The sequence below is a fragment of the Podarcis cretensis genome, assembly GCF_951804945.1.
Source record: "Podarcis cretensis genome assembly, chromosome: Z".
NCBI classification, from domain to species: domain Eukaryota; kingdom Metazoa; phylum Chordata; class Lepidosauria; order Squamata; family Lacertidae; genus Podarcis; species Podarcis cretensis.
Window position 1 is genome coordinate 33,170,468 of NC_137184.1, and position 27,682 is coordinate 33,198,149.

Genomic DNA, 27,682 nt, shown 5'->3' on the forward strand with positions numbered 1-27,682 from the left:
GGCTGGCAGCAATGTGAGCACAACAGCAGAAGCAGGGAGAGGGTGGGACAGGACTGTTGGGATGTTCTGTTCCACCTTAAGAAACAGGCATAATTGTTGTGTATCACATGTCTGTTTACACTCCAGCTCAGTATGCTGGGAACTTCTGTTTGTGTACAGTGGTACATCAGGTTCCATACGCTTCAGGTTACATATGCTTCAGGTTACACACTCCGCTAACCCAGAATTAGTGCTTCATGTTAAGAACTTTGCTTCAGGATAAGAACAGAAATTGGGCTCCAGCAGCACAGCGGCAGCAGGAGGCCCATTAGCTAAAGTAGTGCTTCAGGTTAAGAACAGTTTCAGGTTAAGAATGTGTTAAGTTGTGGGTGAACATATCAGACGACACAGTGATTCTTCAAACAGCTCTTGTTTATTCACAGGTCAGAACAGAACTGAACTGAACTGAACTGAAGGGTTCAGCCAGCCTGCTTATATAGAGCTCCGCTAGAACGCAACAGTAACCACTTTCTGTAACTATCCAATCACTGAATGTCACTTTCAATCCCTTGTTTGCATATGTTGACCTGAGTGAAAACTATCTACAGTATCCCCCTGCTGGCCCAGGGTGAGAACTTCAGTACATAACAGAACGGACAGCCGGAACAAATTAAGTACTTAACCCGAGGTACCACTGTATAGCTTTCTGTTTTGCTTTGGACACGAAGGAGATCAGACATGTTTTCCTTTTGTCCTGATCTACCCTGAATAAGCCTGCCAACCTAGCAGTTCGAAAGCACCTCCGGGTGCAAGTAGATAAATAGGGACCGCTTACCAGCGGGAAGGTAAACGGCGTTTCCGTGTGCGGCTCTGACTCGCCAGAGCAGCGATGTCACGCTGGCCACGTGACCCGGAAGTGTCTCCGGACAGCGCTGGCCCCTGGCCTCTTAAGTGAGATGGGCGCACAACCCCAGAGTCTGTCAAGACTGGCCCGTACGGGCAGGGGTACCTTTACCTTTTTACCCTGAATAAACCTGCTTGTAAATATGCTCACACAGCCTCTTGTGCCACTTCTGTTTGCGCAGTGTTTATTCTGCTGAATTGTGTGCTCAGTCTTCTGAAGCCTGGGCACAGATTCATGCTGCACCAAGGGCCGGAGTTTGCCCGGCACACCGGCCGGTGGGCTGGAGCCAGCTGGGGGCCTGCCAATTGCCCCGGTTTCCTTGGGTGTATGCCAACAAGGGCAGAGGCTCAGATTTGTGGGTATCATTGGGGCATGGGCATGGGTGGGGGAATTTTGCCTACAGGGGTGAAAGGTATTGAGCCAACCCTGCAAACTAGACTAGTCTGGCACTGGAGAAAGGTGGTAAAGTCAGAAAAGCTAGAAGATGAGAGTGCTATAAAACTAGTTAACTGTGAGGGATTTGAGCAGATTAAAGTTGTGTCCTAGATAAAGTCTGATGTGCTGAAGGGCAGTGAGAAGAGGGGGAAAACAAAAAATAGTGGGAGACTGTGGTGTAGTATAGTGATTAGAGTGGGGGTGGAGGGTGGCGTAGCCTGTGGCTCTTATGCCAAAAACTCTTTGAAAGGAATCGTGTCAGACTTTTGCAAAAACAATCTTTCCTTCTCCTAGCAGAATGTTGGGCAAGGAGGGACTGAGAGAAGAAGAGAAAGGGTTGTCAGAAAGAGACAGGTGCCAGGAAGAATGAGAAAAGAGAGGTGCCCCCCTTTCCTGGATCTCGCCCTGCCCAATACTGTCTTCAGCCCCACAGAATGCCAGCATGCATCTGATATATCACCCCACAAGGTAATGTGGGCTCTGAGAGATTAAAAGGTTGTCCACCCCTTGCTTACAGTGTTTGGCTATACATCTTCCAAGGAAAGTAGTTTGAAAAGCAAAATGAAGTCCCTACACAGGTGGGTGACTTTGATGGGGTTGTCACTTTCTCTCACACAGAACTGGTGTATATTTAAACTGTGTGTGTGTGCGCATGCAGGGTTGAGCACAGCACACTTTATGGGAAACAATTTAGATGCATTAAAATCTGCTGGGAAATGAGTTCTGCATTAGACAGGAAGAAGACTCACACTTTGGCTAAAATCCAGACTAAAATCAGAAGCCAATAATGGTGTCACATTAAACCATGGTTTATTTTAAACTGGGCTTGAAATGTAAATGAGCTGCATGCTGGTAAACACAGCTCAAAAGGCAATGCTTTGGTCCTCCCCAACTTCTGTATTTAATGAAGCAGTAAAGGACAAGCCAGAGATAGGCATTACATGCAAACCAGTCCTTGCAGTTAATTTGAGGAAAAGAGCTATAGCTATAGCCGCAAATTATAACATAGATAATTGGTGGGGAGGGGGTCCCCCCCTGCACTTCTCCTTTCCCCTCTCCCAACATTAGGAAGAACTTCCTGACAGTAAGAGCTGTTTGACAGTGGAATTTGCTGCCAAGGAGTGTGGTGGAGTCTCCTTCTTTGGAGGTCTTTAAGCAGAGGCTTGACAACCATATGTCAGGAGTGCTCTGATGGTGTTTCCTGCTTGGCAGGGGGTTGGACTCAATGGCCCTTGTGGTCTCTTACAACTCTATGATTCTATGATTCTATGAATTAACCTCTGTCTCCAGCGACCGCCTCCATGACATCACTAGGGCCTGCCTCTATGACATCACCAGTAGCCGCCCCTAGGTCTCAGGTTTGGAACATGAAATCTCAGTGTCTGGGATACTCCTTACCTGACACCCCTAACAATAACTGGTTGTGAGAGTTAGCATGCAAATGAACATCCAATATCTTGTTTTATTGTTATTAATATGCTTACTTAACTGTTTATTTTCTTATTAACTGTTATTTTTAACATTTGTATTGCTAAATGCTTGTGAAAGAAAGAAAAGTAAGAGGCCTCTAAAGAAACCAGTTCGGCTGCATAAGGAGCTTACAAATGAGCTGAAATTTAAGAAGGGTGTATATAATAAATGGAAGAAAGGGGAAATCACAAAGGAGAAGTATACACAAGTAGCCAGCAGTTGCAGGGAGAAGGTCAGGCAGGCAAAAATTCAGAATGAGCTCAGGCTTGCAAGAGCGGTTGATAATAATACAGTAATAAAAGGTGTCTTTGGCTGTGTTCAAAGCAAGAGGGAGAACAATCAAGTAGTAAGTCCTCTGTGTCTAGAAGATGGAGAAATGCTATTGAGTGGAACTACTCAACACCTACTTTGCCTCTGTCTTCACCCAAAAGGAAAGCAATGCCCAACGTGGTGATAACAAAATAAATGATGGACCAGATGACTCTCGGGATCCTTTCCAACTCTGCAACTCTACAACTCTGTTATTCTGTGTGGGTGCAAATAAGTAGAAAGATCTGGCTTTTGCACGGCTTGAATTTAGCCTACTGTACAAAGGAAAGAGTCACATCCATTATACTGTGTATTTCTGCTTCTGGCTATGTCCATCATTTGTATGTGGCTCCCAGATGGCTGCCCACAAGGGCAGCTGTCCCTTGGGCTGGAAAAGTTTCCCGACTCTACATGCCCTACATGTTACCTACCATACTTCATTTGGCAGGGGCCACTTGCAACAGCACTTCTGAAGAGCATCCTTAGGTTTGGGCAAGGTGTTTGCATCTGTCTGTCTCAAGAGGCAATGGAAGAGTGTGCCATCTGAGGTGGTTGGAGAATTACAGCACCTGCTGTGGCTGTAGAGACCAGTATGGGAGAGACACATTTTATTGCAGCTGGGACAGATGAAAGCATCCAGTTTTGCTGTTACAGATGCACCATGGCTTTTCTTCTCTCTGTGCTCCACCTAGCGGTCATTTCTCCTCTGATCACTGCTGTGGATACAAGGCCTGTCTGTCTCCTGGCACAGCAGTTTTCTGCAAGTGACTGCTACACAGTGGAGAGGGGGGATATTTAATGTTACCAGGCTTTATGTCATGTTGCAGACAACTTTATAATGTAGAGTTAGTCTGCCAATGGGCCTGGTGTCTGATATCAGCTCTCCATAAAGCACGTCCTTGGGGATTCTGCCATCTTCTATTCTGTGTACACAATCAAGCCAGCATAGACCTTGCTGAGACAGAAGTGGGAGCATGTTGGGAATGTGGACTTGGAGGAGCACATATTTGTTTGAGACTCTGTCCTGCCTTGTGATAAGAACCTGACACACTTTTATCTTAGCATGGAGACATCCCAGGTTGAACAGAATAAGACCCAGTAGTTTCCCCTTGAATGGAAATCCACACCGTCTTCAGTTGAGGTGAAGGCACAGGAGACCAAGAGGGGCAAGAATATGTTAAAGAGAATTGGGACGAGAACACAGCCCTGTTTCACATTGCTCTTTATAGGGAAGGCACCTGAGGATGAACCATCATACTGGATGATGCCATGCATGTTCCTATGGAAGGACCCAATAATCTTGTGGAGCTTAGGTGGGCATCCTAAACTGCTGAGCATTGTGAAGAGTCCTTTTCAGCTGACAGGTCAAAGGACTTTATCAGGTGTGTGATGGTGATGAACAAGGGGCATCTTTTCTCCTGTAGCTATGAGTAAATCACATTGACAGACCCTCCAAACTGTCCCTATTTTCCAGGGACATTCCTGATTTAGAGAAGCCGTCCTGATTTCTGATTTGATCCCATAATGTCCCACTTTCCCTTAGGATGTCCCTATTTTCATTGGAGAAATGTTGGAGGGTATGGAGTTATCTGATCCCCAAGGTGTCTGAAGGCAATCCTGTATAGGGAAGGGTTGGGTTTTTAATTTTTTAAAAAAATGTTTTATTGTGTTTTATGTATGTTGGAAGCTGCCCAGAGTGGCTGGGGCAAGCCAGTAAGCCAGTAAGATGTATGGGTTATGCACCTATTTTCATCCGAGAAATGTTGACAGTTGACCTCTGAGCTCTATAGCTGCATTGTGACTCGGGATAGGCCCTGCCAGTGAGATGGTGTTATTTTAGGTACCCTGGTTCCAAGCCATCTCTTTAAATTTGGCCTAGGATCAGACTGGGAGTCTGGCAGCTGGCAAAGTACAGATGTAATGTGGTAAAAATGCTCAGTCCTTCCAGTTTAAAGTCTGGACCAACCACAGTTTTTGAGCCATTTACAATACATACATGTTCTAGGTGGTGTTCATGGCACTTTCAATGTGGTGTTTTTTTAAAAAACAACAACAACAAACTAATGATTCCAGACCTCATAAGCACAGTACTTTTTAAGAAGTTTTGTCACTAGCAATTTTTGAAGACTGTGTCATGCTGTAGCTTGGAAATTTTGATTCTGAGTTCTCTCCATTCCTTGATTCTCTCCCCCCCCCCAGTCCAGTTCTTCACATTTCTTCATCAGTTTGCAAGTTTTTAACAAGGAGTCCTCTCCAAAATTTGTCTTCATCTTAATGCTAATTCATCCTAATAAAAACATTTTTGGGTATTTTCGGTAATACGTGAAGTTTTAATGCACACTTCCCCCTAATGCAACCATATTTGTACACATTTTTGTGGCATCACAAAATTGAAATTTGTAATGGTATAGTTGCTGGGGTCTTTTTAAAAATAATAATAATGGCATGCTACCAGACTATGTCATCATTATTCAGCTTCTGTTCCAGAATAATGTACTAAAAAAAGCACCCCTGCTTTATTTTCTACTGACCTTTGTTGGAATGGATCCTCACTATTTTTCATTTGTGTGACATGTATACAAACATTGTCCTGCTTTTTGTGTGCAGGGGCTGAGGATTGGTGGGTGTGTTTTGGGAGCGTCTGTTTCTTGCAACCTCCCTCTCACTCATGTGGGCTGTCATTTTGCAAGCTCATTCCAGAGGAGAGATGTAGCAGACAGAGATGATGGTATTAGGTCAAAGTACTGCTCATGATAGCTGTTGTTAACTGCAGGCAAAATTACATTACAAATAACCAGGTTTGCCATAGGTCAGGCGGGCGCATACTTTAATTTCCCTTCTGATATCCTAAACTCCCGCAAGATTAGAATTCTTGAACAGTAGGCATTAAATGAAAAACGAAAAAGAAAAAAGCTCTGAAAATGCTAACCCAAATGTGCATATTCATAACACAAACCTTTGCTAGCTGGAGGAACAACAAAGGTACCGAAGGGATGTGACAACAGCCACACAACTTTTTTCAGTTCAGGCACAATCCACCATTAGTGTGGGAAGGAAACACACACACACACACACACACACACACACCCGTCTCCAATATCAGCAACATATGGCCAAAGGTGCATACAAGCAGCTAAAAATTCTTTTTGAAAAACATTACATCATACAGCTGTTTACTTACTGCATGCAGAAAGGCCCAGAAATGTGATTTTGGAAGGATAGTTTTTTTCAGTTTAAATGTTGATTGGCATCCACCTGTCACTGGAGACAGTGGAAGAGCGCAACTTCGGGGCTGAAGTCGAACCGTTGGAGAATTACAGCGCCTGCTGTGGCTGTAGAGACCGAAATGGGAGAGACATGCTTTGTTGTAGCAGGGGCAGTGAAGATGTCTGGTTGAGCTGATGCAGGTGTACCCCGGATTTGGATGTAGGCTCACATTAAATTGTAAACCAAACTAATTTCTTCCCCAAGCCTAACTGTGGTGCACTAAAGTAGTATATTACATTTATTAGTAACTTAGATGCAACTTGACGCTTGGTTGGTTTGCCTGCAACCAAGACTGCTCAATATATGATTAGAACAGGAGAAGCGGTGTTAGTTTCGCTGGTGACCTTTATTTGGCTGGCTGGCTGAGCAGGCATCAAGTTACACAGCTGGACCTCTTAGCTGGGAGCATTGAGATAAGCATCTCAAGTTCAACAGTCTCTCGTTTACACAAGTGTACAGCTATAATAATCCACTCTCAGGCTGATCCAGAGGAGCCTCATGAAAGCCAGCACAGTTGTTGTCAATTTACACTTGAGTAGTCAGCAGCACATACCAACCATAGCTTCCTCGGGAGACCTATTGTCTGGACCTTTGAACTGGCTTTGTGATGTGAGACCAGGTTTCCATGGGAACAGTTGCTCAGGGATACGCTCCATGGTAGAATTTGCATCCTTAGGTGATAACAGAAGCTGCTTGGCTGTTAACCAGTTTAGATGAAAAAAAGAGAGCCTCTTTTTCATGTTCCACTGGTCATTCCTTAGAGGCAACCTGCTGTGGAATGGATTCAGAGATGAGACAGTCACATGTGAGTATTTCTGGGGTATAGTTGGCTGTCTTCATGCAGGCATCCTTTTAAGACTTTTCAAACATTTTAACGCATTTCCCCAGCACTCTCAAACATCTCTTGGTGTTTCTTGAAAATTGAAGACAGAGGACTGCTGATGACAGACAAGGCCTGCCCATTTGTTCTTGTGCCAGCTAAGACATCAAAAACGAATGGGAAGAGCTCAGGTTTGTCAAAATTAACATGACAAAAAGGGAACAGGCTATGTCTGAAGTTCCCAGACCCTGGGTGCCTCTAAGACAGGGATCAGCAAAGTTTTTCAGCAGGGGGCTGGTCCACTGTCCCTCAGACCTTGTGGGGGAGTTGGGGTGGACTATATTTTGAAGAAGAAGAAGAAAAGAATGGATTCCTATGCCCCACAAATGACCCAGAGATGCATTTTAAATGAAAGGACACATTCTACTCATGTAAAAACACGCTGATTCCTGGACCGTCTGCGGGCCGGATTTAGAAGGCAATTGGGCCGGATTCGGCCTCCGGGCCTTAGTTTGCTTACCCATTCTCTAAGAGTAGCCCAAGATGCAGCAATTAAACCTGTGGACCATCTTCCACCACTTCATCTCAATGGCAGGGAAATGTCTCACCTGTTACATTTCTACATGTCAGGCTGTCATTAAAGGGCAGGGCCCTTAAAAAAAAAAGAAAAGAAAAGAAAAGAAAAAGAAAGGAAGGAAGGAAGGATGTTAGCCATCTTTATTAGCAGCATTTGATTTACCAGGAAGTAAACTTCCTCTCCCACGTGACCCGGAAGTGTCTGCGGACAGCGCTGGCTCCCGGCCTCTAGAGTGAGATGAGCGCACAACCCTAGAGTCTGTCAAGACTGGCCCGTACGGGCAGGGGTACCTTTACCTTTACCTTTAAACTTCCTCTGAATGGTAGGACTTACTTCTGATGAAGCATGTTAACAAAGATCATGAAACTTTTGTGAACATCATTAATGCAGTACAAAAAGTGAAAGAGAACAGTCGTTTTATACTCAGAACACACATTTTCATCAGTGTGCATTTTTCATTCAATTTACAAATGCAGGATGGAGGCGGCGGGGTGTTTATGTGATTTAAGCAACATTTCGGAATGAATGTCTCTATATCTTCACCCGTGTGATATTTATATTTATCAGTATGTATCGGCGTGCGGTGACATTTTTCATAGGGGAACAGTTAGGGCCAGAGGCACCAGCTTGCAAAGGAGTTTTTTTTTTGGGGGGGGGGGAGGGAGGATGATGTTGTTCCCTTGAGCATGGCGCCTCTTTCCCTAAGCCGGGCAGAAGCTTTGGGAAGGAGGCACCAGGGAAACATTAAGTCCCTCTTGCCCAATGACTGCGCACCACTGTTTAGTAGGGCTTTCCCTATAGTCTATGCCACCATTTCATAGAATCATAGAATTGTAGAGTTGGAAGGGGCCACTGGGGGCCTCTAGTTCAAACCCTGTGCAATGCAGTAATCTTTTGCCCAATGTGGCACTGGAACTCACAGCCCTGAGATTAAGAGCCTCATGCTCTTACTGACTGAGCTATTTTGGCCAAGCCATGCCCACCTGCCTGACCTTTGCCATCAAGCATGACTTGCTTCTGATTACAGTGGTACCTCAGGTTAAGTACTTAATTCATTCCGGAGGTCCGTTCTTAACCTGAAACTGTTCTTACCCTGAAGCACCACTTTAGCTAGTGGGGCTTCCTGCTGCTGCCACGCTGCCGGAGCACAATTTCTGTTCTCATCCTGAAGCAAAGTTCTTAACCCGAGGTACTATTTCTGGGTTAGCGGAGTCTGTAACCTGAAGCGTATGTAACCCGAGGTACCACTGTATGAACTCATGCTAGTTAGGGTACAGAATCAAGAAGTTTCAAAGCTACCAGCAGAAATTAAGGAGAATAAACAGCTTTTGAAGAATAACATTTAGCAATTTCCTTAAAACCCTTTTATTTAATTAAAATGCACTCAAGCTAGGATTGCACTTAGAAACACACACACACATCCCTGTGCCTTGAAACAGCTGCACAAGGATGGGGACACTCAGTGCTATTTTTCTAGAAAAAGAGGTGCCGGAACTCACCACAAACACCTCCCTTGTTCTCTTAGAAGGGCAATGGCACCCACCTGGGGTGTGTCAGAACTGAGTTCCAGTGAGTTCTGGCTGGAAAAAAAAGCCCTGGGGACACTCAACCCATCACCGTTATGTAAAATAGTACCTGTTAGGATTTCAGGTTGTTGTATAGTTGTAAAAGACACAAGTGCTTGGCACAATCTCTTTAAATAAATAATCTCTTCTCAGTGTTTCCTCCCTGCCCCCTTGCAAACTCTGGCTGGTCATGATAATAAAGCCAGCAGAACTAATTGCATACAAACAAGAACAGACTGGCATCAGAAGGTAACTGTGGCCTGGCTAGTCACTGGGGAAGGAAATGGAAAGGCAGCTTTTGATAAGGGCTTGGGGTGCTGAAAGCGGAGATCTGCCTCTAGTCTGCTGAAGGCAGGAGGGAGAGAACAAGGGGCTTGGTTAAAGTTTAGCTTAGCCTTTTAGATGTGTTACAAGTAAGCATCAGATCCTGGTTTCTGTTGGCACAGGACCATTTGGCGCTAAGCAACACTGCAAACTACAGTTCTCACTGTCCCCTTTTCTAAATTCGAGTGCTGTAGCTCAGTGGTACAGCACCTGCTTTGCATGCAGATGGTCCCAGGTTGAATCTCCAGGTAGGACTGGTTGAGACTCCTGCCTGAAACCATACAGAGCCACTGTCAGTCAGTGCAGAGAATTCTGGGCTAGATGAACCAATGGTATGATTAGCAGCCTCCTATACAGACTCATTTAATGCAGGGATACAGAATGTGTGACTCTTCTGTTGTGGGACTACAGTCCCCATCATCCATGGCCATTGGCAATGCTGGCTGGGGGGCTGATAGGAGTTGGTTCTCAACAACACTTGGAGGACAAAGAATGACCCATCCCTGGCTGAATTCGTACCTTGAGCCAGAGAGGAAAGTTTTCATTTTCTTGTGTTGCTTATTTTAATATCACGTTTATACCTCACCTTTCCTTCAGGGAGCTTAAGGTGGCATACATTGTTCTCTTCCTCCCCATTTTATCTTCACAACAACCCTATGAGGTAGGTTAGGCTGAGAGACTGTGACTGGTGTAAGATCATTCAGTGAGCTTTGTGAATGAGTGGGAATTCAAACCCCGGTCTCCCAGAACAACCCCAGCACTCTCTTATTCTTATTTTTTCTAATTGAAGTTGTTCACTTTTTTATTTTACGAAAAGTAAACTGAACACAACTTACAAATACTGGCTTCTCACCATGTACCTATCTGTTGTGGGGTTGCCAGCTGGCCAGAAAATAAAGTCTGGCCTGTTCTTGTCACTTGCTGTTGAAAACCAACCTTAACTTGCAAGGAAGAACAGATGGTTGATCTGCAGAAATCATCCGCAGTGGGATTCAACATGACTACCTGTAGCTCAAAGACCTCAGGAGTGGCCCAAGCCATTTTGCTGCCTGAGGTAATGGGCAAGATGGTGCATTTCCCATGCCGTGTACAAAATCTGATTAGACTGGTAGTTGAATCTTACTCCACAATTGGTGATTGAACGAAGTCCTCTACCGCACCCTTGGACAGCAAGCAAGCTTAGGGGCTGCAGAGCAGAACACAGGGCACACATTTCTAACCACTTCCCACCCCTTGAAATTTGCCACCTGAGGCAGCTACAGCATGTTACCTCATTTAAGGGCCAGACCAGTAATTAAAGGGACAACAGCAGAAGCCAACGCAAAGGTTGTAAGTGCTATGCAAGCAGGATGCTAGATGACCCTTCTTCTAACAGGCAGAAAGTAGTTAGGTATTCTGCACCTATAAAACAATATTAAGAGACACCATGTAAAGGGGGAAATGCTTACCTATCAGGGCATTACCTTCCTAAGAAAAACAATTGCTGAATATTTTCCTGTTGCACAGCTGTAAGAAGCCTATGAGCTCTTACCTGGGGCAGGGAGGAACCCCCAACTTTCTTCATGGGTGGTGCCCATTGGGACTGGTGGAGTGGAAGGCAGGAAGCCTATGCCCCCACTGTGGAAGGACATGTGGATCCAGAATTGGCCTCCACAGTCACTTACGGACTCACTGTTAAGACCATGTTCATGGGAAACAATCTTACTTGGCTATGAGTGATCACCCAGGAAGAAGAAAACTGAACACAAAGAGATGGCTGGCCTAGGCTCTTGTAGTGCTTCCAGCAAGCACCCCTTGCTACCAGTCCTTACAAACTGTACAGGCATCAAAGATGCCCCATGAGGAGGCTACAGAGGCTGCTAGAATGCCTTCTGATCACAGTCATCCTTTGATCACAAAGGGTGCTGGTCAGGCCAGAAGCAAAAGTACACAGTGTGCATTAGCATGAATTGAAGACTCAAAACAGTTAGCCAAATATGGTTGCCAGTGCTGCTTTCTCCCTACATGGCAGGTAAGCCAGCTCTGGCAGGGATGCTTCAGATACATTATCTTGGCTGGAAATCATAAGTACACCAGGCCTGACTCACTGTACCCATTTGCTGGCAGGTCTTGGTTTCCATTTCAGAATGGGGGTGGAGAGAAGGAAACGAGTGGGTGGGAGAGTTGCCAGTTTGTTTACTGCCCTCTGCATCATCTTTGTTTGCAAGGGATAAACAGTGATCCTGCTTTTTTCCATGCTGCTGAGGGTAGCGGTGGGAAATCTTCACTGGTTAATTCCTGAATACCCTGTGTTCAAGGCACAAACTCACTTTTTCTTTGACCTAAGTATGTGGCCGGCCTCTAGGTATTTTCTGGAACTTTATTCAGGAGTAGCATGCCTATGTTGTAAAATGCTTTTTTGAAATTTTAAGGAAGATGTTGCAGCAATTGCTGCTACAGAATCGTTTGGGACCGTCCTGCAGTTGGGGATTCCCAAATCTGCCCCTTGTTGTTGTTGTTGTTTAGTCGTTTAGTCGTGTCCGACTCTTCGTGACCCCATGGACCAGAGAACGCCAGGCACTCCTGTCCTCCACTGCCCCCCGCAGCTTGGTCAGACTCATGCTGGTAACCTCGAAAACACTATCTTTGCACTTTGACATGCTTTTGAACTGCTAGGTTGGCAGGAGCTGGGACCGAACAACGGGAGCTCACCCCGTCGCTGGGATTTGAACCTCCAACCTTCTGATCAGCAAGCCGCGTCCCTCCTTATCAAGTACATATGTGCAAATCTCTTGCCTACCCTCCAGGTCATATCTTTTTAGGTATTGCTTAAGGCTGTAATCCTATGGACACTTACTAAGGAGTAAGCCCCAGTGAATTCAACAGGACCTCCTCCTATTCTGAGTGAACCTGGATAGGATGAGGCAGTGAGGATTTTCCTGCCAAGTGAACTTTGCACAAATTTTTGGTGGAATTTCAGTAAGCTTGTCTTGTGCTGGAACCTGCCCCTTGTAATCTGACCCAAATAGTGCCTCTGATTAACACTCCTGCTTTCTGATGCCAGCACAAGACAAGCTTACTGAAATTCCACCAAAAATTTGTGCAAAGTTCACTTGGCAGGAAAATTCTCACTGCCTCATCCTATCCAGGTTCACTCAGAATAGGAGGAGGTCCTGTTGAATTCACTGGGGCTTACTCCTTAGTAAGTGTCCATAGGATTACAGCCTTAAGCAATACCTAAAAAGATATGACCTGGAGGGTAGGCGAGAGATTTGCACATATGTACTTGATAAGGAGGGACGCGGCTTGCTGATCAGAAGGTTGGAGGTTCAAATCCCAGCGACGGGGTGAGCTCCCGTTGTTCGGTCCCAGCTCCTGCCAACCTAGCAGTTCAAAAGCATGTCAAAGTGCAAGGAGATAAATAGGTACCGCTCTGGCGGGAAGGTAAACGACATTTCCGTGCGCTGCTCTGGTTCTCCAGAAGCAGCTTAGTCATGCTGGCCACATGACCCGGAAGCTGTACGCCGGCTCCCTCGGCCAATAAAGCGAGATGAGCACCACAACCCCAGAGTCGGTCACGACTTGACCTAATGGTCAGGGGTATCTAATGGTCACGATATCTTTATTGTCATTGTCCCTTGCGGAACAATGAAATTGAAAAACTACATAAAACTACATAAAAACTACATAAAACTACCACAAAACTACATAAAACTACATAAAAACTACATAAAACTACATAAAACATTCAAAAACCCCTACAAAACTCTAAAACCCCATTTTAAAATACACTATACTACAGAGACCTCTTATGCTGCATTTAGAACCAGAATTGCATTAGCGTAGAAACTGTTTTTCAGGCGGCGAGTCCTGGCCAGTGTCATTCTTTTTTTCAGAAGCAGATCTGTGAGCGGTGGGGGGGGGGGTATGGGTATGGGGAAACAGCTGCTTCTAACAAGTTATGTTTCATGTCTGATGCACAGTAACTGCAAATGACACTGTATACTGAGGAAAGTGTTTGCTTCAATCTATCTGTGAGTGTACATCTCACACCAATGCACAGTGCGAGTCTTTAGTGTAATCCACTGACTCATTTAAAATTGGCAGTGTCAACCCTTGATAGATAAACGAGGCTACCTCTCCCTGCTATGCCATGAAGAGGAGAGTTAAATTGCCACAAGTGTTTAAATTGGCTTGGCCTACAAACCCGGGAGTAAGTACAATTGAACCCCGTGACATCTGAGAAGAAATATACTGGATTGCACTGCTAATTTTGTAGTGCCAGGTTTTAGTCTTCTTTGTTTGCAACTGTTCTGGGATTTGCAAAAGAAGGGCCTTGCTCTGGAATCAATTACGCCAAAGGCCACCTTGTTTAGCTTTTTTCTTTTTCTTCTAAAAGTTGCTAGCTGGATGCTCCAGTCTCTGGCCTTTGGAGGCTGCGTGCCTCTATAGCTGAAGATTCTAGTGGCAGTTTAGCTATGTGAAACATTCCATCAGTTCATTGTCTCTAGAGAGTATGAGAATTTAATTGTCTGAAAGGGCTCCGAGTAAAATCAAGCAGCAGGTACATATGCACAATTTTTAGCAAATGTGCTTACAGAAACTGCAGGTGACGAAAACCACAATAGAGGCATTTCCTCTTCTTTCATACATAGGAAGAAAGCCTCTTCTAAGATGATGCCTGTTATATATATCTGCATATTTTAAAATAGGGATAGTGAGCCTTTTCCCAATCCCACAGGTTGTTGAGAAAAAAGTGCTTAGAGTGGCGTATGCCTTTAACTGAGTAGCAGCCCTAATTCATAATTATGGATAGACCTGAATTCCATTTATCTAAGCATTTTCAGAACAGCAACCCAAGTTGGTGGCCACCACAATACCTCGTGGCAGTAAGTTCCATAGGTTAATGGCCTAGCATGTGACGAAATGTTTCCTTTTGTTAGTCCCGAGCCTACAGTCAATCAGCATCAGTGTGTGACTTCAAGTTAGAAATATGAGAGAGAGGAGGAAAATACATTTCCAGCTACACCATTCATAATGTTATAAGACTTATACTATGCTGCAAAGGTATAATGAATTTAGCCCTCCCCTCCCCCCTATAGTTTTAAAAACCTTTTCTTAACTAATAGTGGTCTGCTTCCTGTTGCCTTCAGAAAGCTCTTTTCCAGGAATTTGGCCTTATCAAATCAAGCATTATCCACTGCTTAGCACAAATGGTTTTTTTGCGGGCAGATTTAACACTGGTTTCTCTGTCTTCCCTTAGTCACCCAGACCCAGAACTTTACTATATTTGGGAAAGGGACCATGTAAGTCTCTTGGCAGGGTTTACTGGTTTCCTCTTAGAGCCACGCTCTCTCCTGGGTCCTAACACAAACCAATGCAACAGTAAGGGAGCAGACAGCTGTACACTAAAGTCAGGCTGCTTGGGCCTTTAAGGGGATTTAAGTTACCTTCAGTTTTCTTCCAGTTATTGTCTCTTAGATGCTTTTCAGGGCAGGCAGGAGGGAGGCAAAATAAAGATGAATGGCAGGCAAGGGGATAGTCTTTTGTTTAAATATCCCCTTGCATATTTTGCAATCACGGGATTTTTTTGAAGCCCCACACCCACAAATAGACGAAATCATTCTGCACGAAAAGGAATTCTTTTTCAGACTAATTCCAGACTAACAGCAGCATAGGGAATAAGATAGTCTTCTTTTTTAAAAATAATAATTACCTGGAGCAAACAATAGGGTTAACAAATTAAAATTGCTCTGGACTGTAAACAGAGGGGGGGGGGTTGTATTTTTAAATAAATGAGCACTGGCCAAATCAATTTAAAATCAAATCAATTCAGAGAAACATTCTCTGCCCTCATCTTGAAGTTTCCATAAACTCAATGGGACTTATTTACGAAAGTTGTTTGTTTGTTCATTTGTTTGTTTATTTAAATGATCTCTGGTTTATATGAAATAATGTGGGGTGGGGAATAAGGTACTCAAAATCCACTGCTGGCATGTTATTGATTTACTTTTCTACGAGCCACAAGGAGAAGAAGACTATTAGGATAATGTTGTTGCCCTCTGTTCTATCCTGGGGCAGTCAGTTCCAAAGGTTCGTGATGTAAACAGAGAGAAAACCTGAGCTTGGAAGATAAATACCAAATCGCTTGAAGCTTTGTGATAGTGAAGAGAAGGGTCCCTTCTATCTTCTCGCTTTGCTTTCACTATTTGCCTTTTATTCAGGGCAGGCCTGAAAGAACATGTCAACCAAAAACAGTTCTCCCAGCTGTGAATTTATTTATTACATGTGAATCAATGCCCACAGCCCTCCTGGTTTTGGTGCCTGTCTAGGACTACATATAGAGCTTGTTAGGCACCCAGCAGGGCCCAATTACAAGGCTCAAGGGCTGCGTTTGGTCTGAAAAAACATGCCTTATCCAGGCCCATACTGGGTGCTAGGAACAGTTCCAGCTGCCTTGTGTCCCAAAGTTGATTTATTTGTTGTGGTGTGTTGACTGACCTTGCTATCAGCTCCCTGCCCTCATGGATTTTACCACCTTCGTTCCTTACCAAAGGTTTGTTTTCTGCCAGAGTCAACTCTTGTTGTTACACATTGTCTTGAACAGAGGGTTCAAGGACTTCTCAACAAACCCCACAAGCCAGTTTTGGCAATCAGTCAGAAGTGTGTCCTGCCAAGCCTGCTGCATCATACTCCACTTGAACGTAAGAACATAGGAGTCCTGCTGGATCAGGCCCAAACTCTGTTCTCACAGTGGCCAGCCAGATACCCATAGGTAGCCTGCAGACAGAAGCTGAACACAACACCACTTGTGCTCCCCAGTATATTGCTTCCAACAGTGCAGGTAAAATATAGTCACCATGGTGAGCAGCCACTGGCAGCCTTATCTTCCAAGAATAATAGAATCGTAGAGTTGGAAGGGTCACTTAGTCCACCCCCTTGAAATGCAGGAATCTCAGCTAAAGCATCTAAAGCATCTCAGCTAAAGCATCTATGACAGATGGCCATCCAACCTCTGCTTAAAAACCTCCAAGGAAGCAGAGTCCACAACCTCCCAGAGGGGGTCCGTTCCACTGTTGAACAGCTCTTGCTGTCAGACAGTTTGTCCTGATGTTTGGCTGGAATCTCTTTTCTTGTAACTTGAAGCCAATGGAGCAATTTGTTGGACGCTACATTCTTGGCAGAGTTTGCGTTCCAACAGATATTGGGGAAGTCGAAGTCACTCGTGACTACTCTGTCTCTCCTTTTTGAATGTTTGGTAGGTAATCTGCTCTAGGAAGGCGCCGTCCAGGTCATCAGTCTGGCTTGGAGGTCTTTAGCGGACAGCCACACTTAAGGTCACTGTTGTTTCCCTCTCCTAGTTTCAATTTACTTTCTTTTTTTTTTTTTTTTTAAATATTTATTAAAGTTTTGAAAGTTACGGATTTCTTCACAAGTGTACACATCCTTTACATATAATGTTGCTGCTTCTCCCTTTCTGTTTGGTCTATTCCTTTTGAACAGGTTATACCCCTCAATTCCTACATTCCAGTCATGAGTCTCATCCCACCAGGTTTCAGTAATGCCTACCAGGTCATACTTGCCACCCTATATTAAAAGTTCCAATTCATCTTGCTTGTTTCCTATACTCTGTAGAGTACAGTGGTACCTAGGGTTACAGATGCTTCAGGTTACAGACGCTTCAGGTTACAGACTCTGCTAACCCAGAAATAGTACCTCAGGTTAAGAACTTTGCTTCAGGATGAGAACAGAAATCATGTGGCGGCGGCGCAGTGGCAGTGGGAGGCCCCATTAGCTAAAGTGGTACCTCAGGTTAAGAACAGTTTCAGGTTAAGAACAGACCTCCAGAACGAATTAAGCTCTTAACCTGAGGTACCACTGTATACTCATTTGTGTAGAGGCAACTGAGATCATGAGTAGTTCCCTCCAGCTGCTTCCTTCTTGGAGTTTCTTGCTCTTTAGCAAGTTTCTGGAGACCACCTCAGTTTCCTGTGCATCTATGAAGCGATTATCCCCAGTACTAGGTGTTCTTCTGCCACCTGTAAAGTTGTCTCCCTCTCCCTCAAGATCCAGTTTAAAGCTCTCCTGATCAGGTCTGCGAAACTCTTAGCAAGCATGTTATTTGTCTAATCCACTGTTTAACTATGCACTATTTGAAGAAGTAATTTCTTTTGTCTGTCTTGAAATATTTAAGCCTGCAGCTTAAATACAAGTCCCAAGGTCTAGTATTATGGGCGGGGGGCGGGACTTTTCTTCATCCACTTGCCCCATGACATGTTTAATTTTATACATCTCAGTCCTGTCTCCTCTTACTTGCCCTTTTTTTTCTAAATTGAAAAGCTGCCGACTTTATGCATTATGCAACTTGAGCACCATGTTACTTCGGCATCAAACCTTGACTCAGCTACCTCCTCCAGGTTGGTAGCTTTGAATTTTCAACCAGGAGTCACAGGTTGTGCGCATGTGAGTGTGTTCAGTTAGTGTGATGCCAGAATTTCTGGTGCAAACCATGACAACTGCTCAGAAATTGTCAGATCTTGGAGCAGAAAAAAAAAGGCATTTCAGTTTTGAAATCAGTGATTAAAAATTAGTGCAGTTTTGAAAGGTTTCCAATTGTATCCAAGCACAGACAAAACCTGCACCTTCTTCTCAGGGACTATCATGCAAATACAACATCTTAAATTTGGTTAAAATCAATACAGCTTTGAAAGGTTTAGTTCACCGTCTTGATTCAGAATAGTTTCCAAATGTATCCAAACATAGACAAAAAACCGTTTCCTTGATCTGAGGAACCACCATGCAAAAATTTAGCTATGAGACAACTTTTCTGAATAAGGATTCAAATTATAAGAATGGAAATTCCAACTGGACACCCAGAGTAACTTTTGGGCAGTAGGAGCTGTTCAACAGTGGAACAGACTCCCTTGGAAGCTGGTGGAGACTCCTTTCATGGAGGTTTTAATGCAGAGGCTGGATGGTAATCTGTCAGGGATTCTTCAGTTGTGATGCCTGCATTGCAGGGGGCTGGACTAGATGACCCTTGGGGGCATTTCCAACTCTACAATTTTATTTATTTATTTGTTTACTTACTTACTTACTCTAGTAGATGTATTTTATTAATATTTACCTAAATCTGTTCAGATGTATAGAGGTTCTGGCTGTTCTATATTGACTTGCCCGTGTCCCCTATCTATACCACCCCACAGGAAGGCCCCCTCAGTAAAAAATGACCGGCTGTGGGCCTGCACTCAACTCTTTGCTCAATATGATACCCAGTTCCCTTGAACGTTCCTCTTAAGTACTGGTTTCCAGACCCTTTGTTACCTTCCTCTGCACAGATTCCATAACTGGACAAAGTATTTCAGGTATGGTCTGACCAAGGAAGAATAGGGCATTAATATTACTTCCCTTGAGCTGGACACTATACAGTGGATGTTTGGGTTGCAAACGTGATCTGTGCGGGAGGCAGCACCACGTCTGTGCATGCGCAGGTTGCAATTCAGCGCTTCTGCACATGCGCAAAGCACGATTTAGCACTTCTGCACGTGCGCGACCGCCGAAACCCAGAAGTAATCCGTTCCGGTACTTCCGGGTTTCGGCGCATCCGTAACCCAAAAAAATGCAAGCTTAAGCGTCTGTAACCCGAGCTTTGACTGTACTTCTGTTGATGCAGCTTTTTTTGCTGCTGTGTCACACTGTTGATTCATGTTGTTGTCTGCTAGGACCCCCTAGAACCTTTTCACACCTACTGTTGGCAATCCAGGTGAAGGACTTTACAGGTACAGTATCTCCCATCCTGTATTTGTGAAGCTGGTTTTTCCTGCCTAAATGTAGAGCCTATTGAAATTCATTTTGTTGGTTTGGGCCCAGTTCTCCAGTCTCTTAAGATCTCACCAACTTGGGGAACAACCAGCTCCTTCAGGTGACTGAGCTGGGGATATAAGAGTTCAGGCAATCCCTGAGATACCCTTGGCCTATGTTGTTGTTCAGGGCTCCACAAATTAATACAAGAACCCTGAATCTGGCTCAGTAGTAGATGGTCAGCCAATGCAGCTGTTGGAACAATGGTGTATCTCTGCCAGAAGCTGTCAGCTGTCTGGCCACCACATTCTGCACCAGCTGGAGCTTCCAAGGCAGATCCAAGAGCAGCCCCACATAGAAAAACATTACAGCAATCCAGACTTGACCAGTGCATGGACTACAGTGGTCAGGTTATCCCAGAGCAGGAGTAGTCATAGTTGCAACCTATATGAAGATGGTAATAATAATAATAATAATAATAATAATAATAATAATAATAATTTATTTATACCGCGCCCTTCCCAGTTCAAAAACTGGGCACAGGGCGGCTAACAACAAATTTAAAATGCTTAATTGTAAAAGCAGCATAAAGTACAGTATAAAAACATGGATAACAATAAAATCCAGAATTCAGAAATCAATTTAGGGGAAATAAGCATTAGAATAATCCCCAAGGCTAGCTGGCTAAATTGGTCCTACTTGGGCCAGTGAGAAGGCCAGGGGAGAATTAGCTGTGGGATCTCAGAGCAGGTAATCTTCATAAAAGGGGAGAGGGAAGGAAGAGAAGGGAAATAAAAGATCAGGCTAAGTTCAAATTAAAGGCCAGGCGGAATAGCTCTGTCTTACAGGCCCAGCGGAGGGAGGTTAAATCCTGAAGGGCCCTAGTCTCATAGGACAGAGCATTCCACCAGGTCGGAGCCATCACTGAAAGGCCCTGACCCTGGTGGAGGATAGTCTCACTTCCTTAGGGCCTGGGACCTCTAAACTATGGTTATTCATGGACCTTAAGGTCCTCTGCGGGGCATACCAGGAGAGGCGGTCCCGTAAATATGAGGGCCCTAAGCCACAAAGAGCTTTAAAGGTCAAGACCAGCACCTTGAACCTGACCCAATACTCCACCGGGAGCCAGTGCAACTGGTAAAGTACTCCTAGCCACAGAAGACACTTTGGCGTCTGGTGACAGAGACATACTTGGGCCTGGAGCATCAGCCCAGCCACATGATGGTTAAGAAGTGCAAGGGTTATGCAGTTGGGTCATCATGAGAGCACTGGGTGTATGGATTTCTGCAGCATCCCCTTTCACACACAGCTCTCTCTCAGCCTCAGTTCAGCAAATGGAAATAGCACTGAGACAGATGATTTCCTGTTTCACAACATCATGGCCAGATTTACACAACCACTTTGCAGACTTCTTTTCTTCTTCTTCAAAAAATTGTGAAAACATCTTTCCTCAATTCCAACAGTAAGCATGTTTCTTTAGAGGTTAAGTAGGTCCATCCACATTCTACATTTAAAAGACTACCATATGCAGTCATGGCTCCCCCCGCCCCCAATCCTGGGAAGTGTAGCTTGTTAAGGGTACTGAAAGTTGTTAGAAAACTCCCTATTAATTACAATTCATAGAGTTCGCTGGGAAGAGAGACTGATTCTTAAACCACTCGGGGGAAAATGTAGCTCTGCAGCAGATACCAACTTTGAAGGAGGATGCGGCAGTCAACAACTTCTAGTCGTGATGGCTGGTTACTGCTTCCAGTCCTGGTGGGGATATGCTTCTTAATTAGGCCATGTCCACATTCCTGTTTACTTTGTGTTTCTGAAGGCTGAGAAACATCAGTGTTCACCTGATGTTATTATCCAAAAGGCATATGTATCTTGTATTTTGTTAGAAAATACAACTGCTTGATGTGTTGTTTCTCAAACCCATTGGAGTCCCTAAGCCGTTCTGAAGTCATCTCTAGTCAAGGTGTGAACAGCTTTGCATAGGGCACATATATCCTCACCCCATGAACCTCTCCTGGAGTGTACAGAAATGAAGCTGATACTAACGAAGCTGTGCTGATGTGAACAGTTGTTGTGCGTGTGGGTGGGGAAGAGCTGTGAAACACAGTGGGGAAAAACCAACTCAACCGAGCTCTAAGTGTGGTATAGAGGTTAGAGGGGTCAATTAGGAGTGGGGACCTGGATCCAGTGGGCACAGCAGGTCCTTACTTCCTCCATGGGACATGTTTTTTGACAAGAGAGCCCTGCCCACTTGTCACTCACATGATGTCGCAGTGATGCCAGGTGACCCATGATGCAGTTTGGAAGCAAAGAAACAGCATTTTGCAAGTGTTGATGATCAGTTGGGCAGGTGCCAGACATCCTCATTTGGCATGCGAGATTGTTCTGGCTAAGCTACATGCACCTGCCCCTACACCTGATATCCAGTGTGACATCAGATGTGGGGGAGGTAAAGATGTGGTTGGGCAGAAAGTGGGCTTTGCGGGCCACTGCAAAACCTGCATGTGGGTTGAAATCAACACTCAGCAATGATGCCCACTGGTTGATTGTAGGGTCTGATGGGAAGAGTAAAATGGAGGAAAGACACATGTACACCACCTTGAACTTTTTGGAGGAAAGGTGGGGTGTAAATGTAATTAAAATGATGGTGACAACAACAACATCATCATCAACAACAACAACCAGTTGCTAAGGAACAACACTGGGAGAGGTTTTATTACCCTCATTTCTTGCTCATGGACTTCCCAGAGACACCTGGTTGGCCACTGTGGCAAAACAGGAAAAAAAGATGCTTTGACTCTCGGTGCACCCAATTACTGTTTACTCCAATTCCAATGTGCTACACATGTGTTTAGCCACAATCCACCTGTGTCCTTCAGTTTCTTGAGATGCCTTTTCTCTCAGCCATTCCACCCAGTTTGAACATGTAAGCCATGGCTAAACTGAGGTGTGTACATTTCAGACATCCATTGCACACCCAGATTACAGCGTGCGCGCAGAGGGTGGCTTCATTGAAAAGGAGCTTGCAGGAATTGCAGGCATGGGAAAACAAATCAGGCCATTTGCATCAGGTTAAGAAATTCATTTCCCCTCCCTGCAGTCTACAGCAAGATTAAATTGTGACCTGAAAAGTCTCAGCCTAGCCTCGATCTGATGCAGCAGGCCTCCTGGCTCTCTTCTGCTTTTCTCTCCCACTTCAGTACTGATAATGTTCATAGGTGCACAAGCTGCTAGAGGCTGAAAGGCACTCCCCCCCCCCCCCATCTCCTTTAGCAGCAGTGTAGCAGTTAGAAATTCAACAGGTGAAACTTCTCCATCTCATGCCTATGCTGGGATAGCCACATCTCTTGAATTTCTGCCTGCAGCAATTAAAGGCACAGGTCAGGACCTCCGTCAGAAAGAAAGGGCGGCCGCTGGTTAAGTTACAACCCTGCTGCTGATCAAGCGAGGAGTTGCAGATGGCGGCGTCTTAAGGAATGTAACTCTGCCCTGTAAAGGGCGTGCACTAGGACCCAGCGTTGCCGCCAACAGCGAGTGCAGACACACCTGTTTTCCAAGATAAGACCAAACAGACAGGGCGAGCGAGTGCGCAGGGTGCGAGACGGAGAAGGGGAGAAATCTCCCGTCTGGCTCCCAATCGGGCTGCGCAAAGGGGCTCTTTCTGGCCAGCCTTTCCCTCTGTTTGCTCTGCCAATTCGCGCGCTTCGCGGAGCGCACGGATCGGTCGCTAGCAAGACAGCTGGAAGGAAGCGATCGCCGACGCCTCCAGCCCGACGTCCTTCGTCGTGGCATCTGGGCTGCTTCTCGCCCCCGCCCTCCGCTGCTGACTTCTTGTCGTTTTCTCTTTTTTCCCCTTCAGCGGAGCTGAGCTGGCCCGAAGACCCCCGACGGCGACAGCGCGCTCTGGCGGAGTGAGAGTGACTGCGGACGCCGCCGTCTTGTTCTCAGCGGAGAAGGGAGACACGCCTCCCTCAGTTAAAAAGCGAGGGACTTCGGGTTTCGCTGCGCTTTAGAGCCGGAGGGTGCTGGAACTCCCACGTGGCTTTTGGAGCGAAGGAAATAAAAAGCGGCTGTTTCTGGGAAGACCCTCTTCGCCTTGAATCGGTCGCGAGGGACTCAGGACTTCTTTGGAGGCTGGAAACGCGAAGTCCCTCTGCAGGATCGATGCCGGAGAAGCCACCGGGATCAAGCCTGGGGTTCTTCGTGTGAATGTTCTTGACCTCATCGAAGCCTCCTTTCTCCCTCCGAGTCATCTGACTCGCTGCTTTCTAGATCTGTCTAGGGTCGCCTTTGCGCTTGTCTTCCCGGTATTGTCTCTGGGAAAGAGCCATACTAAGTTTTCTGGCGTTTTGGAAGAAGAGCCTCTGAAGACGCGCCCCGGTTGCCGTAGAAACTCGGTTGCCGGGGTCTCAGTTTTGCGCTTCTCTTCCCTTCCGCAAATGGGTGTGGGTGTAAAGGGGAAAGAACGCTGCTGGAGCTGGACCCCTTAATCGCCCGCTCTTCACTCCATATTATAGGCTGGAGCCTGAAAAAAGAGAAACTGTGCAGAGTGGTGCATGTGCTGGTTTGTTTGCAGAGACAGACTACCTGCTGGTGGAAAGAGACTGTTGTCTGTAAAAAGGAACTTGGGTCGCCTCCTCTTTAGGGTCCCAAAGCCTCCATTGGAGGAGATCAGCTCTGGACTGGAGGGTCAGTGGGCCCCAGGATGGACACTGTGTGTAACATTTCCAGTGGGGAATGGTCAGACCAGGTCCTTCCCAGGGTGGCAGGGTACCACCCCCGCCACGTAGTGCGCAGAGTCGCATCCCAGACTGTGACCAAGGTGAACCCGCCCATAGGGATCGCCTTTATCACCCTCCTCTACTGTGCAGAGATTTCTTCTGCCTGCGTCGTGAGCTATGCCTACAGCTGCTCCAATGATGTCTTCTGGCTCTCCCTGACTCTCCTCTTGATGCTGATACCTGCCGTCATGGACCAGCTTACCCTCATCTTTGTGAACCGGGACCTGACTAGTGACCAGCCCTTTATCCTTTTCATGCATCTTGTGTTGCTGGGTCCTCTCATCAGGTGAGCCGTGTTAGCAACTTTGTTTGGAGAAGGTGCCATATAGCTCAGGGGTGGAGCATCTACCTCACAAACAGGGGGGTTCCCAGGTTCAATCCCCAGCATCTCCAGGTAGCATTGGGAATTCCCCCTGCCTGAACTCATGGAGAAACCCCTGCTGTAGATAGTACTAAGTTAGATGAAGCAGTGGCTAGGGAAGGACTGTAGTAGCTCAGTGGTAGAGCATCTTGATTTGCATGCAGAAGGTTCCAGGTTCAGTCCCTGGCATCTCCAGGGAGGGCTGGGGAAATACTTTCTGCTTGAAACCCTGGAGAGAGACTGCCTGTCAGTGCAGACATTACTGAGCTAGAAGGGTCAATTGCCTGCCTCCATATAAGGCAGCTTCCTAATTCCCTCCCCCTGCCCACCCCCCTCAACTTTACTCAGCAGGGAGCTTTACCCAGCAGGGAGCTGGAGGGTTCTTTGTGTAGAACTGCAGTCATAAGCTCTGAGCTTAGAAAGAAGAAAGGAGATGCAGGTGGCGCTGTGGTCTAAACCACAGAGCCTAGGACTTGCTGATCAGAAGGTTGGCAGTTCGAATCCCTGCGACGGGGTGAGCTCCCGTTGCTCGGTCCCTGCTCCTGCCAACCTAGCAGTTCAAAAGAATGTCAAAGTGCAAGTAGATAAATAGGTACCGCTCCAGCGGGAAGGTAAACGTTGTTTCCGTGCGCTGCTCTGGTTTGCCAGAAGCGGCTTAGTCATGCTGGCCACATGACCCGGAAGCTGTATTGGCTCCCTCGGCCAATAAAGTGAGATGAGCACCGCAACCCCAGAGTCTGCCACGACTAGACCTAATGGTCAGGGGTCCCTTTACCTTTACCTTAGAAAGAAGAAAGCAAAAGGCAGTTGCAAGTTACTGTGTGTGTGTGTCCTGAAAACAAGCAATGCCATATTTAATTGAATGTAATGCACACCTTTTTTGGCCAAATTATGGTGTGCATTGGGGTGCACATTAGATTTGATGGCGCCAGCAAATACTTTTTTGGTTTCAAGGTTTTGAAACTTGAGTTGTGCGTTAGATTCAATAGTGCATTAGTTTCACATAAGTACGGTAACATCTTCCATAAATGATACAGCACCCTATTATGCTTCTTAAGGTTGCTGCTCCTGCTCATTCTGCTGAGTGGGGCCCTGGACCTTTGCCACTCAGTAGTGGAGCAGGAGAGCTGGAAGAAAATTCACATCTGGCAGCCAATGTGCCCCTTTGTTTTCAAATAGTACATGGGTAGATGAGTCTAAAAAGCCTGGAACACAAAACTTTACAGCCCTCTAGTGACTATGTTGGCTTATTTACCAGAAGTAATGTACTGTATTTAGCGTTAACTATGGGAATGTATACTTGATTCTGACTAAACTAAGCGTCCCAGAGCAAAATATACATCAGGAAGCTGTGTTTGGTCAGAATCAAGTATATACTTCCAGAGTTAATGCTAAATATATTGCTTCTGGTAAATGAGCCACTAGCTGCTAGAGGGCCATGAAAATTTTTGCCCTGGACTTTTGAGACTCTTTTACCCATGTACTATCAGAAATCAAAGAAGCAAATTGGTAGCTAGGTGTGAAATATATTGGCATTATTTCATCTCTCCTATCCCACCACACAATTCTAGCCTCAGAGGCAGTTTTAGGGTAGTGCAACCTGTTCGGCCACATTGGCCATTGTGCTGCACGGGCCATCACAACAATGCTGTAGAACGGAACACAGAGGGTACCCCAATTTTAGCATCACACAGGGTGGTGCTGAAATTTGAGAGCCCAAAGTCTGCCACTGCTAGCCTGATGGTAGCTCTGGCCAAGTGCCATTCAGAATACTAAACACTCATCTGTCCATTTGGAAGTGCCATTCAGCACTCCTAGCATCATTGCATAGGAATGGGGAACTTCAGGCCTGGGGGGGGGGCAAATATGGCCCTCTAGACATATCTAACTGGCCCTCGAGACTCTCACTAGGCCATGCCCCTTCTCCAGGCCACATCCCCATTCACGGTGCTGTGCTTTTGCTTGGCTGGAATGTGCCCTTGTTAACCCTGCCTTTTACTTTCCTGGAGGGTGACACAAGTGGTGTGTGTGGTGTTTGTGTGTAGGAACCTTTGAATTTTTTTGCAGCTATAATGTAGACCACTATAGAAATGTAAGAACCACACCTGTCACACCTGTTGTTCTATCCTCTGACCCTGCCCACCACTAGCAAGCAGCCTACCAGAAGACTGTCTGCAAGGGAATACAGCTCTTGCTCTGACAAAGGTTCCCCACCGATGAGTGAACAGGGACCCCTGCCCCCACTTCCAATCCTGTCTTTGTAAGGGCTGAAACACCAATTTCGCTATGAAACTGGAAAGCTGCAGGATTCATTGACTTGCAGAAGATGCTGCACTTTGGGGCTGTGATTTTTGAAGCATAAACCATGCACAGCCCTTGGTTGTCCCACACTTGGTGCAATTGACACATGGTGCACATGGGGCCAGATTGCCCAACGCAAACAAGCAAAACCTAGCCTGCATGCGATGGGGGCAGTGGGACTGAATGGGGCAGCAGTGCTGGAAGGAGGCAATTTAATCCCCGCACTCCACATGCCATTTTCACAAGCAGAATTTATTCTCCAAAGATATTTTTAGTCCCACTTTGGGGAGAAAAGTTCTTGTTCCCACGGTGCTGCTGTCCTGATCCAATTAGACCTCCCTCCGTGAATGTCTCCCAAGTTAAGAAACAAAACAGCAGGAGATCCAATCACATAGGAAGCTGCCTAATACAAAGTCAGACTATTGGACCATCTGCCTTGGTATTGTGTACACTGACTGGCAGTGGCTGTTAGGGTTTCAGATGAGGAGCTTTTCCTAGCCCTACCTGGAGATTGAACCTGGAACCATCCGCATGCAAAGCAGGTGCTCTGTCCCTTAGCTATGATGGTCCCCATTGAACTACCACCCTCACAAATGTATCATCATGTCTACTTTGACCCTCCATCATTTATACTACTGTAGGACTTCAGACACAGGTGTAGTGGAGGGGCCAGAAACTGAGATGCAAGTTGGACTGATGGGTTAATTGAGTGGCAGTGCAGGAGCAGGTAAAAGGTGAGCAGCCTGCTACTCGAATCACCTCCAAAGGGTCTTGTCCAAATGTTTTCAGGTGGGACCCCAGAAGTGAAG

At 45.8% G+C, this 27,682-nt stretch overlaps 1 protein-coding gene across 2 annotated transcripts in view; it reads left to right on the plus strand.

Annotated features, from left to right (window-relative positions):
* Positions 1–7,014: 7,014 nt before the first annotated feature.
* The window catches only part of XKRX (XK related X-linked), a 40,330-nt gene continuing 19,662 nt past the window's right edge, over positions 7,015–27,682 (plus strand). The window contains exons 1-2 of one of the 2 annotated variants that reach the window (XM_079962459.1): positions 7,015–7,169; positions 23,290–24,497. In XM_079962459.1, the coding sequence (XP_079818585.1) occupies positions 24,136–24,497 (362 nt within the window). In that variant the 5' untranslated portion in view covers positions 7,015–7,169; positions 23,290–24,135. Of the gene's footprint in view, positions 7,170–22,816; positions 24,498–27,682 lie in introns of those variants that run through there. The other variant, XM_079962458.1, reaches the window with a different exon arrangement.